The 12,792-nt window shown below is 42.2% G+C and overlaps 1 protein-coding gene across 2 annotated transcripts in view; it reads right to left on the bottom strand.

Annotated features, from left to right (window-relative positions):
• The window catches only part of LOC142575631 (aminopeptidase NAALADL1-like), a 39,296-nt gene that overhangs the window by 26,022 nt on the left and 482 nt on the right, over positions 1-12,792 (bottom strand). Inside the window, exons 2-5 of one of the 2 annotated variants that reach the window (XM_075685146.1) lie at positions 11,651-11,809; positions 2,701-2,899; positions 1,730-1,920; positions 349-489 (exon numbers count right to left, since the gene is read on the bottom strand). In XM_075685146.1, the coding sequence (XP_075541261.1) occupies positions 349-489; positions 1,730-1,920; positions 2,701-2,899; positions 11,651-11,682 (563 nt within the window). In that variant the 5' untranslated portion in view covers positions 11,683-11,809. The remainder of the gene's footprint in view (positions 1-348; positions 490-1,729; positions 1,921-2,700; positions 2,900-11,650; positions 11,810-12,792) is intronic. The other variant, XM_075685147.1, reaches the window with a different exon arrangement.

Raw genomic sequence — 12,792 nt, 5'->3', positions numbered from 1 at the left:
TGACAGGCATTCTGAGAAAATGAGGGATGAACTTTTTATTTTTACCTTTGGGTTGTCGCACGCAACAATGGAAAGAAAAGATAAATATTACAAGATTAACTACATTGCAAGTGCCAAATGATGCAAGTAAGGGACTTGTACAAATGCGTAATTCGGGGTTTACCTGCTTTGCATTAGTGTTATGGTTGCATTTTTTTGTCCTGCTCTGTCCTATAGCACCAGGAAACAATAGTGTTGAAAAAGAAGAGCTGAGATTTGCACTTCGCACTACGAGTGTCATCCCCCCTCTGCCCCCCACCCCCCACATGATGACAGCTAACGGACCGCTTGTGCTGACCGCAAGCTTACTTGTCCGGAAAAGACAGCAGAGGCTTGAAGACCTCGGTGCGTGTGTTGTCCACACCGTAAAGCTTCCAGGCCTGCTCAATCCGCATGGCCAGCTGCTGTCCCCTCTCGGTTCCAGCCATGTGGTAGTCCACGTTCATCACCCTGAATGACACAGCGGGCGACGAGACACGCATGAAAACATCGAAGTGATGGCAGTTGCAGATCATTTAAGGCAACTCGTACGTGCTGTCACAGCTAAACCTCCACACGAATAAAAAATAATTGAGGACCCCACATAAGCAAACCAAACTGTGCATCAATAGTTGGAGGACGGGCATCTCAAAACTGGTGTTACTGCCAGAAACATGACTAATGCATGTATATGCCATAAAGGGGCCCTGAAACACTTTTATACCTAACAATACAATGACATCACTATTAAATTAAGTCGCCTCACAAATATCCTGCTGCAAACATTTTTCGAATTCTTCATGCACAAGCGAAGTTAGACCTAAGTTATAGGACCAATGAGTGGCTTTCTTTCTCCTACAATTTCCACTAGCACGCTGTAAGCTACATGGGGGGAAATGGCAAGGGGACGCAAGGGAGCAATGCCCCACTGGTCCTGGCCAAAGACTGAATGTCTTGGTGGTGAGACGACTCGTGGCGGAACCCCATTTGCAGCCACCGTACCTACAACCACGCCTTTCATATCAGAGGCCACACGCAGCAGACGCAGCAATGAGCAACTGTCGTGTGTAGGCTGGCAGTGCAAAGATGAAATTGTTTTTCTGTCATTTTGAGATTGCAGACACATACATTCTTCATTTATTTAACTCAAATGAGCAGTAATTATATTACTGAGAATGTTCTCGCAAACACGAATTCAGCCAACAGCTGTTGTTGGTCCAGCTGTTCGTGATGCTGCTGCACGACGAAGCTGCGAAAATGGCAGCAAGCGATTTTTCACTGTGTTTGACATGGGGTTATAAATTCCCCGCTACATGCCATGCAATAACATTTCGCTTAAGGGTGCCTAGTTAACAGATCGGCCACATTTTCTTACTCTGTTCAAAAAGTGTTTCAGGGCCCCTTTAGGCATTTACTAGTCTCACATATGTAAATGCAACATGTGCCCTAAAGCAATAAATTTAAGGACAACTGGTGAAATTTTGTTAATAAGCCATGTAAGTACTGATTTTCAGTGCAATGATTTCTGCCCCGTTTAATAACCAAACCGACATGGTAAAGTTCTGATGATATTTGTTAATGGCTGTTCTTTAGAAATTTGCTAAGTTAAAAAAAAAAAAAGAAACACCCATAATTTTATGCATTAAAGGGGAAAGGAAAAGAAGGATGCCTGCAACACTGATAGCTTAAGCACTGTAGTCAGAGGACTGACCGCAACCAGCTGTCGAGGTTTTTCTTGTCAACGCCGGTAAGCAGCTGCTCGGCAAAGCGTTCCTTGAAGGAGTAGATGCCCCCTGGCATGGGGCAGGACGACTGCACTGCCTGACCAAGATCACGCATGCTCTTGCGTGCCACGTAGCCACACATGAGCCCCACCAGGAAGATGACTCCCACTATCAGCACCTGCACGGGAAACCCCGACGACGACAATTTACAGGTCTCAGAGAGCAGCAAAGGCACCACACAGATCTGCTATCCTGGTTTGTTCCGTCTCATGACCTCACTCAATTATTACATGCTGAAAGTAATTGGAAATGACGCTAGCGAAAATGGCAAGAATCCAGGAGCCACCTTGATGGCCCCACTGCTTTACGTATGAATATGTGCAGGTAACACTTTGTGGATAAATACAAAACATCGATGTCAAGAAAGAGGAGATTGTGTTGGTTGTACTGCCATGTCACTGCACTTTTAAAGCAATAACTAGCGTGCTTGCCCACATATTTCAAACCTGCACAACCAAAAATTATTTCAGTGATTTTTAAATTATGCTTAGCAAAATGTCCAACAGTAAACGAGGACACTGTGGAAATGAGAAGAGCCAACCATTATATATTATAACGAATTCACAGAGTTTCTTCTTGGCTCCTTCCACTGCTTTCTGGTGTCCTGTCAAACGAGCTCGCTATTTTCCTAGCAACAGCTAATGGCTGGCAAGTACAAGTGCACCTGGATAAACACAGTGAAGCAGGCTTGAGTTGTCTCTTGCAATCCATTCAGGTGCACCCAAGACCAGGCTCGGGCCACATTCTTGACTGATCTCTTCGATCACGTGACATAGCCTAATACTTCAGCCATTCTGCTCGCTGGCTTTACCAGTCAACATTCACTCAGTGCGATAGCCCCGAAAGTGACTGGTCCAGAACATGGCCTTGGCTTTGCACATGACAACTGTAAACTCACGCGAAGCACTCGTCCCTTGGTTCCGGAGAACCAGCCGGGGCTGGAGGCCACCTGGACATGTGGCGCCTCGGGCGACAGGTCCATGTCCACGTTGTCGGTGTCTGCGTCCCACTTGGTGTATGTCTTCTTGCCCCTGATGTAGTCTGCCATTGTGGCAACGCCCCCGTCTGCCTCGTCACCGCTACTTCCGCCTGAATCCCTGCAGTCGGCGAGACAGGGACACCCACGCACACGAGAGAGCACAGCTTAGTTCACTCAAATGCATGCTTTAAAGCAAAACCATAAGGACGAAAGCCAGAGCACTCGTGTGACATAGGCATTCGTTACTTATGTATTTAGATACTCAGGTGGCTCCTTAGGACATTATGTAGCATGGGGAATGGAGGGTGACAGCAAACAGAATCTCAGTACAACAGTGGTGGTATGAACACTAGGCAAAATGTACAACGAGACAAGTTATACAAATGCGAATGGACACAAAAATATCCTGAACAGCCACTGAAACACTAAAGAAAAGAAAAATCCAGAAACTAACTCATCACAAGCAATGATTAGTAAAACGTTCTTGGCAGCACTTAATCATGCACATCTCATGGATGACTAAATAGTGCTCTGTGAAAAGAGGATGTATCGTTACAAAAGGTATGTAGTTCTATTTGTATACAGATAAAACACTGGCTGATTTCTAAAGTGCTTTTGTTTGAGTAAAGATGACACTAATTTCATAAGCACACAAACAAACTCCGAAGTATGAAGCATTAGATGAATGCAATCTTGAGAAAATTGCCAACTTCTATAGTTGGAAGTGTGGGAAAGTTATTAATGGGCATATTTTCTGTGCATTTCAAGAAACGAAAGTGTAACGCTTTCTTTCATGGTAGACACACTTTGCAATGAGAGTAACATGATGCAATGAAACCTTTCCACCTCATTTTGCACTGACTGAAGCTTACAGTGTAGGTAATCATGGTGAGGATGTCATGTTCAAACCTTCCAGCTTTTGTATTTGAAAAAATATTGCGGTTGAAGCCATGAAATTCTAAAACTTTGTGAAAGAAAGTAAATAATTATTTTATCATTATTATTATTTTCATCAACCACTTGGTGTATCAGGTGGTTGATGCAGCTTAACATTTCTAAATGCAAATTTATTCAAATTGCCTGCAAGCACGCTAACATCCCCCATGCGTACTCATTACACACAGTCAACATCTCACAAGTACAAACATATTGTTACTTCGTTATCCTAATTGCTAGCAATCTAAACTGGTCAGGACACATTGTGAAACTGACCGCTGACAGCTCTAAAACACTAGGCTTCATCAGAAGAACATTATTGTTGTCACCTCCTTCCATCCGTAAAGTGGCACATGAAACTTTTGTTCGAACAAAACTTGAATACGCTTCCTCAATTTGGTGTCCACATCAAACATACCTAATCAGTGCAACAGAATCTGTCCAGAACCGTGCTGCTCGATTCATATCTTCAAAATATGACTACAAAACTAGTATAAGCAATATTAAGTCATCGCTCAATCTATCCACATTAGTCTATTCACGCAAGACATCACGTCTATGCTTATTCCACAAATTGTACTACCCATTTTCACTTCTTCCTCACTTTTTCTGCTACCAGCATGTTCATCACAATGCCTGTTCAATTCACGCAGTTTACAGCGCCTGTATAGGTAAACTTCTGCCTTCAATAAATCATTTTTACCTATAGCAATCCAGGAATGGAGTGAACTCCCAGATGCAATCGCTATGGAACGCGATCCTGATGAACATAATGAGCTGTTGCTTTCACATTTTGGAAATTAGAGTTGTATAATTTCTCTTTGCATTCCAAGTGTTGTTGTATTTAAAGTCGTCTGTACACCTATTTTATTTTGCTGTATTACTGAAACTGCGTTACTTCAATATATTCTTGTAACGTTTTTTTACTTGCGTTGTGTATACCATATATGATGACTTTCCCCCCCCCCCTTATGTAATGCCCTGTAAATGGTTAATAAAGATGCTAAATTTTTAAAATTCAACAGCAATCTTATAATGACACTGAGATCAGGCACTTGTTCTATTAGTTGCAGCTAGAATGATCTGCATGATGTACAAATTAAAATAATATTCACGCATTGTCACTCAAAATTGTCATTGCTGAAATGTATACAGGTTTTATGGAGTGAATAGATGGTACTGCAGGTAGGTTCGAATAATCTGGCAGGCTTGGAAAGTCAGACTCTTCAATTTTGGCCAGCACTGTACTCGTCTGCATTTAAAATCAATTTTGCCCTAAACTATCATATCAAAAATCATAAAGTAATTATCATTAAGACAATCACAAAAGTATATAAATCAGGTATTTATGATGAAATTGTAAATGCTGACTGGTATGCATATTGCTGAAGGGTGCCCTAGCAATGGCCTGATTAGGGAGATGATACATTTGAAGCCTTATCTCGATATCTACAACGCAGATGCATTCAGGAGCACCTTTCAGTGCTATTACAAGGGCACAGCCTGAACAGACAACCTAGTTGACCCGCATTCAATTTGAGCAGAACAGTTGACCATGCAGGCACATGGAATAACAAATACTCAGTGCAACGCACTAGCCATCACTTAGTGTTTTGGCTTGATTCTTCGGCATATCTATCAATGTGCCAAGCTATTCAGCTCGGCGTCGAGGAGAAAGTATTAGCAATATACTCAACTGGGGAAATAGGAGCGTTTTTAGTGCTTGAAGCTACTTCCACAAAGGCTCGGGACAGCCTAAGATGTACCACAAGAACAAGCCCACATATTCCTGAGAACACTTAGGGATAGCTCCTGTGTTGAAACTTTCATTTTCATTTTTCTGGATCCAGCAAAGGTGAAGTAGAAGAGCACAGGCAGAAGAGCCTAGGGACGCTCTCATCTAGTGGCAGAGTGCTCTCGGAGCTGAGTTGGGTTAATTAGGTAAATCTATCTCATTTCCAGCTGTGCACAGAGTTGAGTTCACATGCAGCCTCTGGCAGGCCATCATCAAAAAATGTCCACCCAGCGAAATTAGCTGTACGTCAACCCAAAGGCCATTTTCTTACAAAGGCTCTCTGCACTTTCCATTCTTTTCATCCTCCATCAATAACTTGCATCATGCCATGCCACTGTCATCACCAGCATTAAGAAGTTGGCACAACTGATGATAAGCAGAAAAAAATCGAATGAAAATAATTGTTACAAAGCATGACCGCAGACTAGTGTGTTAAGTGAGAACCTGGGCAAGACTGCATTTGCATAAATGCGTAGGACATAATTAATTAAGCTGCAATGTCATCATCATCTTCATCCATGTTCTATAAGTTTTGGCAAAAGAAATTAATTATGGGGTTTTACATGCCAAAACCATGATCTGATTATGAGGCACACCGCAGTGGGGGACTCTGGAAATTTGGGCCACTTGGGTTTTTTAATGTGTTCCTATATCTAAGTACGTGCGTGTTTTTGCATTTTACCCCCATCAAAATGTGGCTGCCGTGGCCGGGATTCAATTCCGCAACCTTGTGCTTGGCAGCCCAACACTATAGCCACTAAGCAACCACAATGGGTTATACATTATGGCTGTAGGAGTTGGACATATATTACCATTCAAAGTTCAAGGCCTCTGCAATCTTCTGATCCATCCATATTGTGACCAGTGTTCTAACAACTTCTGCTTCTGATACATGTTCTACAAGATACGCCTGTACATATGCTAGACATATTACAGTTCTAAATTCCTGGTTCCTGTGACCACATTAAAATGGATCTGCAGTATTGTGATGCTTGTGTACTGAGAGTCAAATCTCTGCTAAAGAACTACAGGCTGCTTAAACTCACCCAGAGTCCTTCCCTATAGCATGAGCCACAGCTAAGGTGTAGCTTAGGAAATGTCACACCATCATTTAATCGTCAAACTTCTGAGAACAAGCACGTCTTACTGCCACATGTGTAGTTTACTGCCACATTAGTGTAGTGTAGTTTGGTATATATGCCCAGGAAACATGTTAAAATGAAACACAGGTGGTAATGATGCTTTCAGGTTGCTGAAGCAATTTTTAGTGATGTGTGGCACATGTGCTTATTGCAACCATGGTAACACTACCATCAGATAGTGCGGCTTGCGGTGGGAAGAAAGTTCCGGTACCACTGGATGTAAGTCGCGTTTTGATCGGAAGCAGCATAAGTCCTCGCTGGGTGAGTGAAATATGAAAGAGCATGTCTCTTTCTGGTGGTCTGCTTTTATTTTGAGTATGTAAGTTGAATAGAACCTTTTCATGCTTACAAACAGAGTTCCCAGAAGATTTCCGGTTAAGCCCTCAGTAGCGGCATATGTTACAATAGCCTATAAACTTATAGGACCCTCCATCTGGCGCCAGTTTTGCTGCAGAGTTGGAACGTTTGACAGGTGAATTGTAGTGTTAAGTGCAACAAAAAAAGCCCCTACATGAGCTTGATGATCAGCGCACGTTCCTTATATCTGAAAACACCAAGAATATGTGCCTGGAGTATACTATGCGACAAAATACTTCTTTTTTCTTGGCTAACTGGACTGTCGAAGTTGGCTGACTGGAAGTTCCCTGGGGCCGTGAACGCACTGCTGCCACATCGCGGATGCAAAAGGTCTATAACTTTTGTCTGGCTGAGTTAACTTCCTTAATTCTTTTTGCATTTGCCTCAGGATAACACAAGGCATGTGTTGTGATGCAGAAGTTGGCAAGTATTACACGACCGCAGAGCTCCTTTCAAAGAATTTTCTTCCAAGTCGAAAATAAAATGGAATCTGGAAAAATTTGCAAGCTTTTACAGTGAAAAGCAAAAAGAAAAATCTCAATTCTATAAATTGAAGGATGACAGAAGGCGGTCTGTCAAGTAACGAAGACATTGATGCTGCTGTATGAATGCAAGAAAAATCAAGAAGTTTACACCTGCAATCATAATTTTTAATGGTAAAACGCATTATTTTTCTGCTACTAGAAACGTCTGAGTATTCAAACAGACTACTGCATAGCTGTACGAATTCGACCATGGCAGGACACAAAAATCAGGCTGAATTATCTGACATTCAAAGCAAGGGCCCTTTTTTTGCACTCTAAAGCAGAGTTGGAAAAAAAAAAGAACAATGCCAGATTAATGGAAGTTGATTGTAACAGTTTATTTTGGATCAGTCAGTATACCTGTCAGTGACCTTCTAACCCTCGGCCAGTGAAATGGCTGTAAAGCCATTTTAGAGACGGATGGTCACTTACTCTAGGTAATCACATTAATACTACCAACTTGCGCATTCTGAGCCAAAGCAAAGGTTTGAAGATGAAGCTTTAGCTTGGGGCCAACTGCGATTTCCCTATTCAAGTACTAATTGAAAAACTGCTGAATCGATGTGAATTGAATTCGTTGCATTAAAAAAAATAACTATTGTGACTGCTGAGAGTCATCTTTCATTAGGCCCTCATTTATTCCTTTTTTTTCTTTCTACTGTCATAAAATAGAAGCACACAGTTTACAGCTGCCTAACTCCCAAGTCGGACATAGCAACTTTGTACACTGCATGGTTATGCAAATTGAACAAATGTAATAAGTTAGGTTAGCGTTAATGTGAAACCTCTGATCTGTTTCCATGTGTTCTGGAGCACAAAAAAAAAAGTCTCTCTCTGTCTTTGTTTAGTTGCACTGCGCATTAACGTGAAGCTTTCTTAAGCGAAACCTCCTGGACTTTTCTGACCGTGGCTGGTGCTGCCTTGTCAATTAGGTGTGTGCCTTGTAGCATGTGAACTCGAGACCACGTTTGCATGGGATCATGTTTGGACAAGAGCATGTGTGCAAGCACCAGTTTCTATTAGGCCATTATTAAGACAGGAATGAAACAGGAAACATAATAGCCAGCCTTACCCCTGTATTTCTCTCAGCATACACATGTCCTTATCATTTTCCCCTCAACAAACATCACCTTTGTCCTCATAACATCACTGTGTCGGCGTCTTACATGCGCATTTGCATGAACAGCTGTTGGCGTTTCAGTTTAGCTTGCGAAAGCAGTGTAGCGCATAAACATAAACATTACATCACATTAATGTTGTCACTGCGGTGCTGCATAGACACAAGCAATGCACAATACCACATGTTGCATACTTGACAATAAAGACAACTGTATGCATCGCATTTAGTTTTATAGCATTTAAGCACTTGCTTCCCGAAAGCTTCAATTCACAGAGATCCCAACATGTGCGTTGGATCTGCACAATTGTTTAAAATGATAAGTCCAAACCAACTAGTCCACCAATGTGTGCTAGCAAAGGTCATAAACTTGGTGCTTCCTTGTTAACTTTTTCCGATTTCAAGCAATGTTTGTGAAAAAATAAACTGAAGGTCTAAACCAAAAATTCCCTTCCATAGTTCACTAGGACTTAGTTTTTCTGATTTAAGTGCACCTAATGTCACTAAAACTGCTTCTGCTGCTGCTGCTGCTGGCAAATGTAGCACCCTTCCATTCCATATGTCCTTGAATAGAAAGGGTGATGATGATTGAAGTTTATTGGCGCAAGGGCATCTAAGGCCAAAGAGTGCCAGGACATGTGAAACAGAAATTGAATAGAAATTGAATAGAAAGGGTGCGTGGTAACGCATTTCCTTAAGATTTCGCTGAACATGAGACATGCAAAAGGTAAACCGTGCATGTGCTTAACATAAAACAAGAACTCTCTCCTAACAAATACTTGGAGGAGCTGTACCACATACGAGTGAAAGTATGAATCCTGCTCATGCACACACCTCGAATTATGTTAGCAGCTCAGGCAATGTATTTTTAATACACTGCTGTTTAAAGGACCCCTCACCAGGCTTGGGCTTTGCAAACAGACAAGCACGGCACTTAGATCTTGGCCTGCATGGCTCGAAAACAGCTGGAATTTCAAACAGAAGCCCACACTTCCTTTCTCTCGAGGAAGCCCCACTTCCAGCGAGAAGGTCAAGGTCACACACACAAATGCCTCTAAGACGCACTGCCTGCACCGTCACCGATCATGGCGCATGATATCAGTAAATCATCCAATGCCTAACGCACAGTATTGCCGCTGGAAGTGCGCCTCGTGATAAAAAAGGAGAAGAAAAAAAGAAGGAGGTGGGGCGCATCACGTAAACGTCACGAGTCCCGTGACAGAAGAGTGCGTCGACGTTGGCAGTGGAGCTCACCTCCTGGCAGCATGGCAACGCTACATTTCTATTTCTATCGTCTCCTATGAATAATGAACCTATTTGAAAAAAATTGTAGTGGTAATATGATCCCTAGACTGTGCCCTACAACTTCCGGTGTATAACTAAAAACTTGCAAAGGGGACCATTCAAATCTGTTTTTTGTGGCACATTTGGCTGGTCACTCCCAAGCGCACTGGTATTCCTACTAAGGACATGCAAGAGGGCTTTGAAGCTGTGTTACAAAAATAAGAACATAAAACAGAGTTACTTGGGTTTGATTATTGCAATGCGAGCCCACTAAAGTTCGCACTGAAGCTTAGTTGCTGTGTTACACGATTTTTGAAGCATCGAAGAAGTGGTCTGAAGCAACCAGCCAAGAAACAGCAACAGTTACACTAGGTCAAGCAGTTTGAAAGACATGAATGCAACACAGATAGACTTACTTTTGCTCATATGTGAGCTCCATATTATTTGATTAGAAAGTTTTGGCCATGCTTCATTAGTGTGTGAAAATTCCCTTGATTACTACAGTTTAAAGGTAAATATTTCCATTTGGCAGAATGGAGCAGATACAAGGCAACTGTCCTGTTTATATATCACTTGTCCAATCATCTGTGCTGTTCGTCACATAGAATAAGAAGTAACAACCATAGTTATTTGAATATAGATCAACATTTTCTTTAATATTGATCAAAATAAGCTATCGACCTACATTTGTGACCAAAAAATCTTGACCTATATTTGTGATAAGTACCGAGCTAACGGAGTACCTTCATCATGCCTGCAAGATGTTTGTTGAGATTATCCAGACTGACTTTTAAGAAATGCTGCAAATCCGCTGCATACCCACTACATATCCGATGCACTCGATGGCACCAAGAACAACGTTGTTTGGGGTGCCAGGTACGCCCGTGAAGCACTCAAAGAGGACGAGTTCTCCGGCAGTTCCGACTATGCACCTTGTGGCAACGCCTAGTGAGATTTGTAGTAGCTGAGCTTACGGCAAATAAAGGTGCATCATGTTCAAAGCTATTGTTTTTCTAAAAAGCTATAGGCCAACTTATATTCAAATTATTATTTATTTCTTGGCGATTTCAATATATAGGGGACGTTGATCTACATTGGTGTCCAACCTATCTTAGAGTAAATATGGTAGCTTAGCTTAGAACTTACGCAAAAGGCAGGGGATAACTGTATTACTGCATGGCTGATATACAGCTAGGAACAGGACATGGCTAAAGCTCTCTCTCAGAAAGAGCGATAGAGTGATACGCATTGCCCAGCATACAGGCTAAGGAACCAAACATGTATGAAAACTCAAACAGGTTTAAACAACACCCTGCCCGTATTATAGGAACCCATAAAGCTAGGTTTTATCAGATGACCATGCAGGCACAGGTACATTACTAATGGTTTAGCTGATCGGTGGCTATTAATTGCAGTACTAACACAACCTTAGATCAAGCATGTCTGTTTTTATTAACTGTCTTTTCACTGCTCAGCAACAGTTTTATGTCACTGAGTTTTATCAGCATCATTGGCATTGTCACTTTACTTGTATGGAGCACAGAATGACAAAATTAGAAAAATTTCGTCACGCACAACTTGTGTTTAGAGTCTGGATGCGTCAGAAAGTGACAATATTGGATGTAAAATTCTCGTAAAGTTGACTACAGGCCACATTCTACGAGAGACAAACAAACACAAAAGAAACAAAAATAACTTAAACAGAATGACTTACATGCGGTACCTCAGTGCTTCGTTCCTACTCATTTTTGTGGTAGGGGGTTCAATGCAATGTGGTGGTGGTGGGTGTGGAGATTGTGCCTGTTGTAGTTACCTCTGTGTTACTTTTCTGCAGCAGGGGTGAACGGCCTGTTTCACAGTCTGCCTAGCGCACCTACAACGACAACAAGGAACCAAAGAGATGATTCCAATCGAGACCGCTTAAGGCGAACAGAAAAATACCTGGACATGCGGGGGCGGCGGCCGCACTAGAAATCCAAGCACAGAGCTTTCGACGTGCGCTCACGTCGTAAAGCTGGCTTTCCTGCCCAGCTCTGGCCCGCGAAGGGCGTGCCTACCTCTCAGTTGGGTTTGGGCGGGCCGTGCAATGACAGACATTGAGAGTGTTTGTGATCAAAATTTACGCTGCAAGATAATATAGCGTCGACGATGGTCAAATATATGCTGCGAACAGTTTGTAGAGGTGCACGCAATAAACTAAACTTAACAACATCAATTAAGCTGTATATATAGGTGTGAACGTCTCATATGTCTTATGTCACTATTGAACGTATCATAAAAAAAGAACGCTCAACTTCATGCGAAAAATTAATAAATCATGCCTATGCACGACACAGGCAAGAAACGTGCATAACATATATGCATGCAATTAAGCACAACACACCGCTAAGAGCAAATATTAGGCACCAAAAGAAGATAATTAAAAAGCTTACACTAACACATGATTAATAATTTATAACGAGTCCAAGAAAAGTAAGAAGAGATTGAAACTAACGGTTCCTGTGAGATCCGATTCTATGATCATGCATGCGCGCTGCAGCAGCTAGCAGCGAAACGATTCAAGTTCCGTGAAAACCACGTCGCTGCCATTTATCCCCGTCGACTTCATAATCGTCCGCGCAAAACTCGTTCTATTAACCCAGTCGACAAGTTGGCCGGTAATTACGTTGCGGCGCGGTCTCGTGGACGTATATTCCTGTGCACCTATGCATATTCCCCGAGGCGAAACCGGCGTTATAAGCATTTAGACTTTCTGCACGTCAGGCTCTCCGCTCAAGGGTATGAAGCTTCCTTTCTTTAGCTCCGAAAGCTCTATTTCTACAGCTAAAGTCGTTCGTAAGTTACAAAAAAGTCGAA

Source organism: Dermacentor variabilis, chromosome 3 (genome assembly GCF_050947875.1).
Source record: "Dermacentor variabilis isolate Ectoservices chromosome 3, ASM5094787v1, whole genome shotgun sequence".
NCBI classification, from domain to species: domain Eukaryota; kingdom Metazoa; phylum Arthropoda; class Arachnida; order Ixodida; family Ixodidae; genus Dermacentor; species Dermacentor variabilis.
Note: the sequence above shows the minus strand (reverse complement) of the source record. Positions and strands in the feature narration are given on the sequence as shown.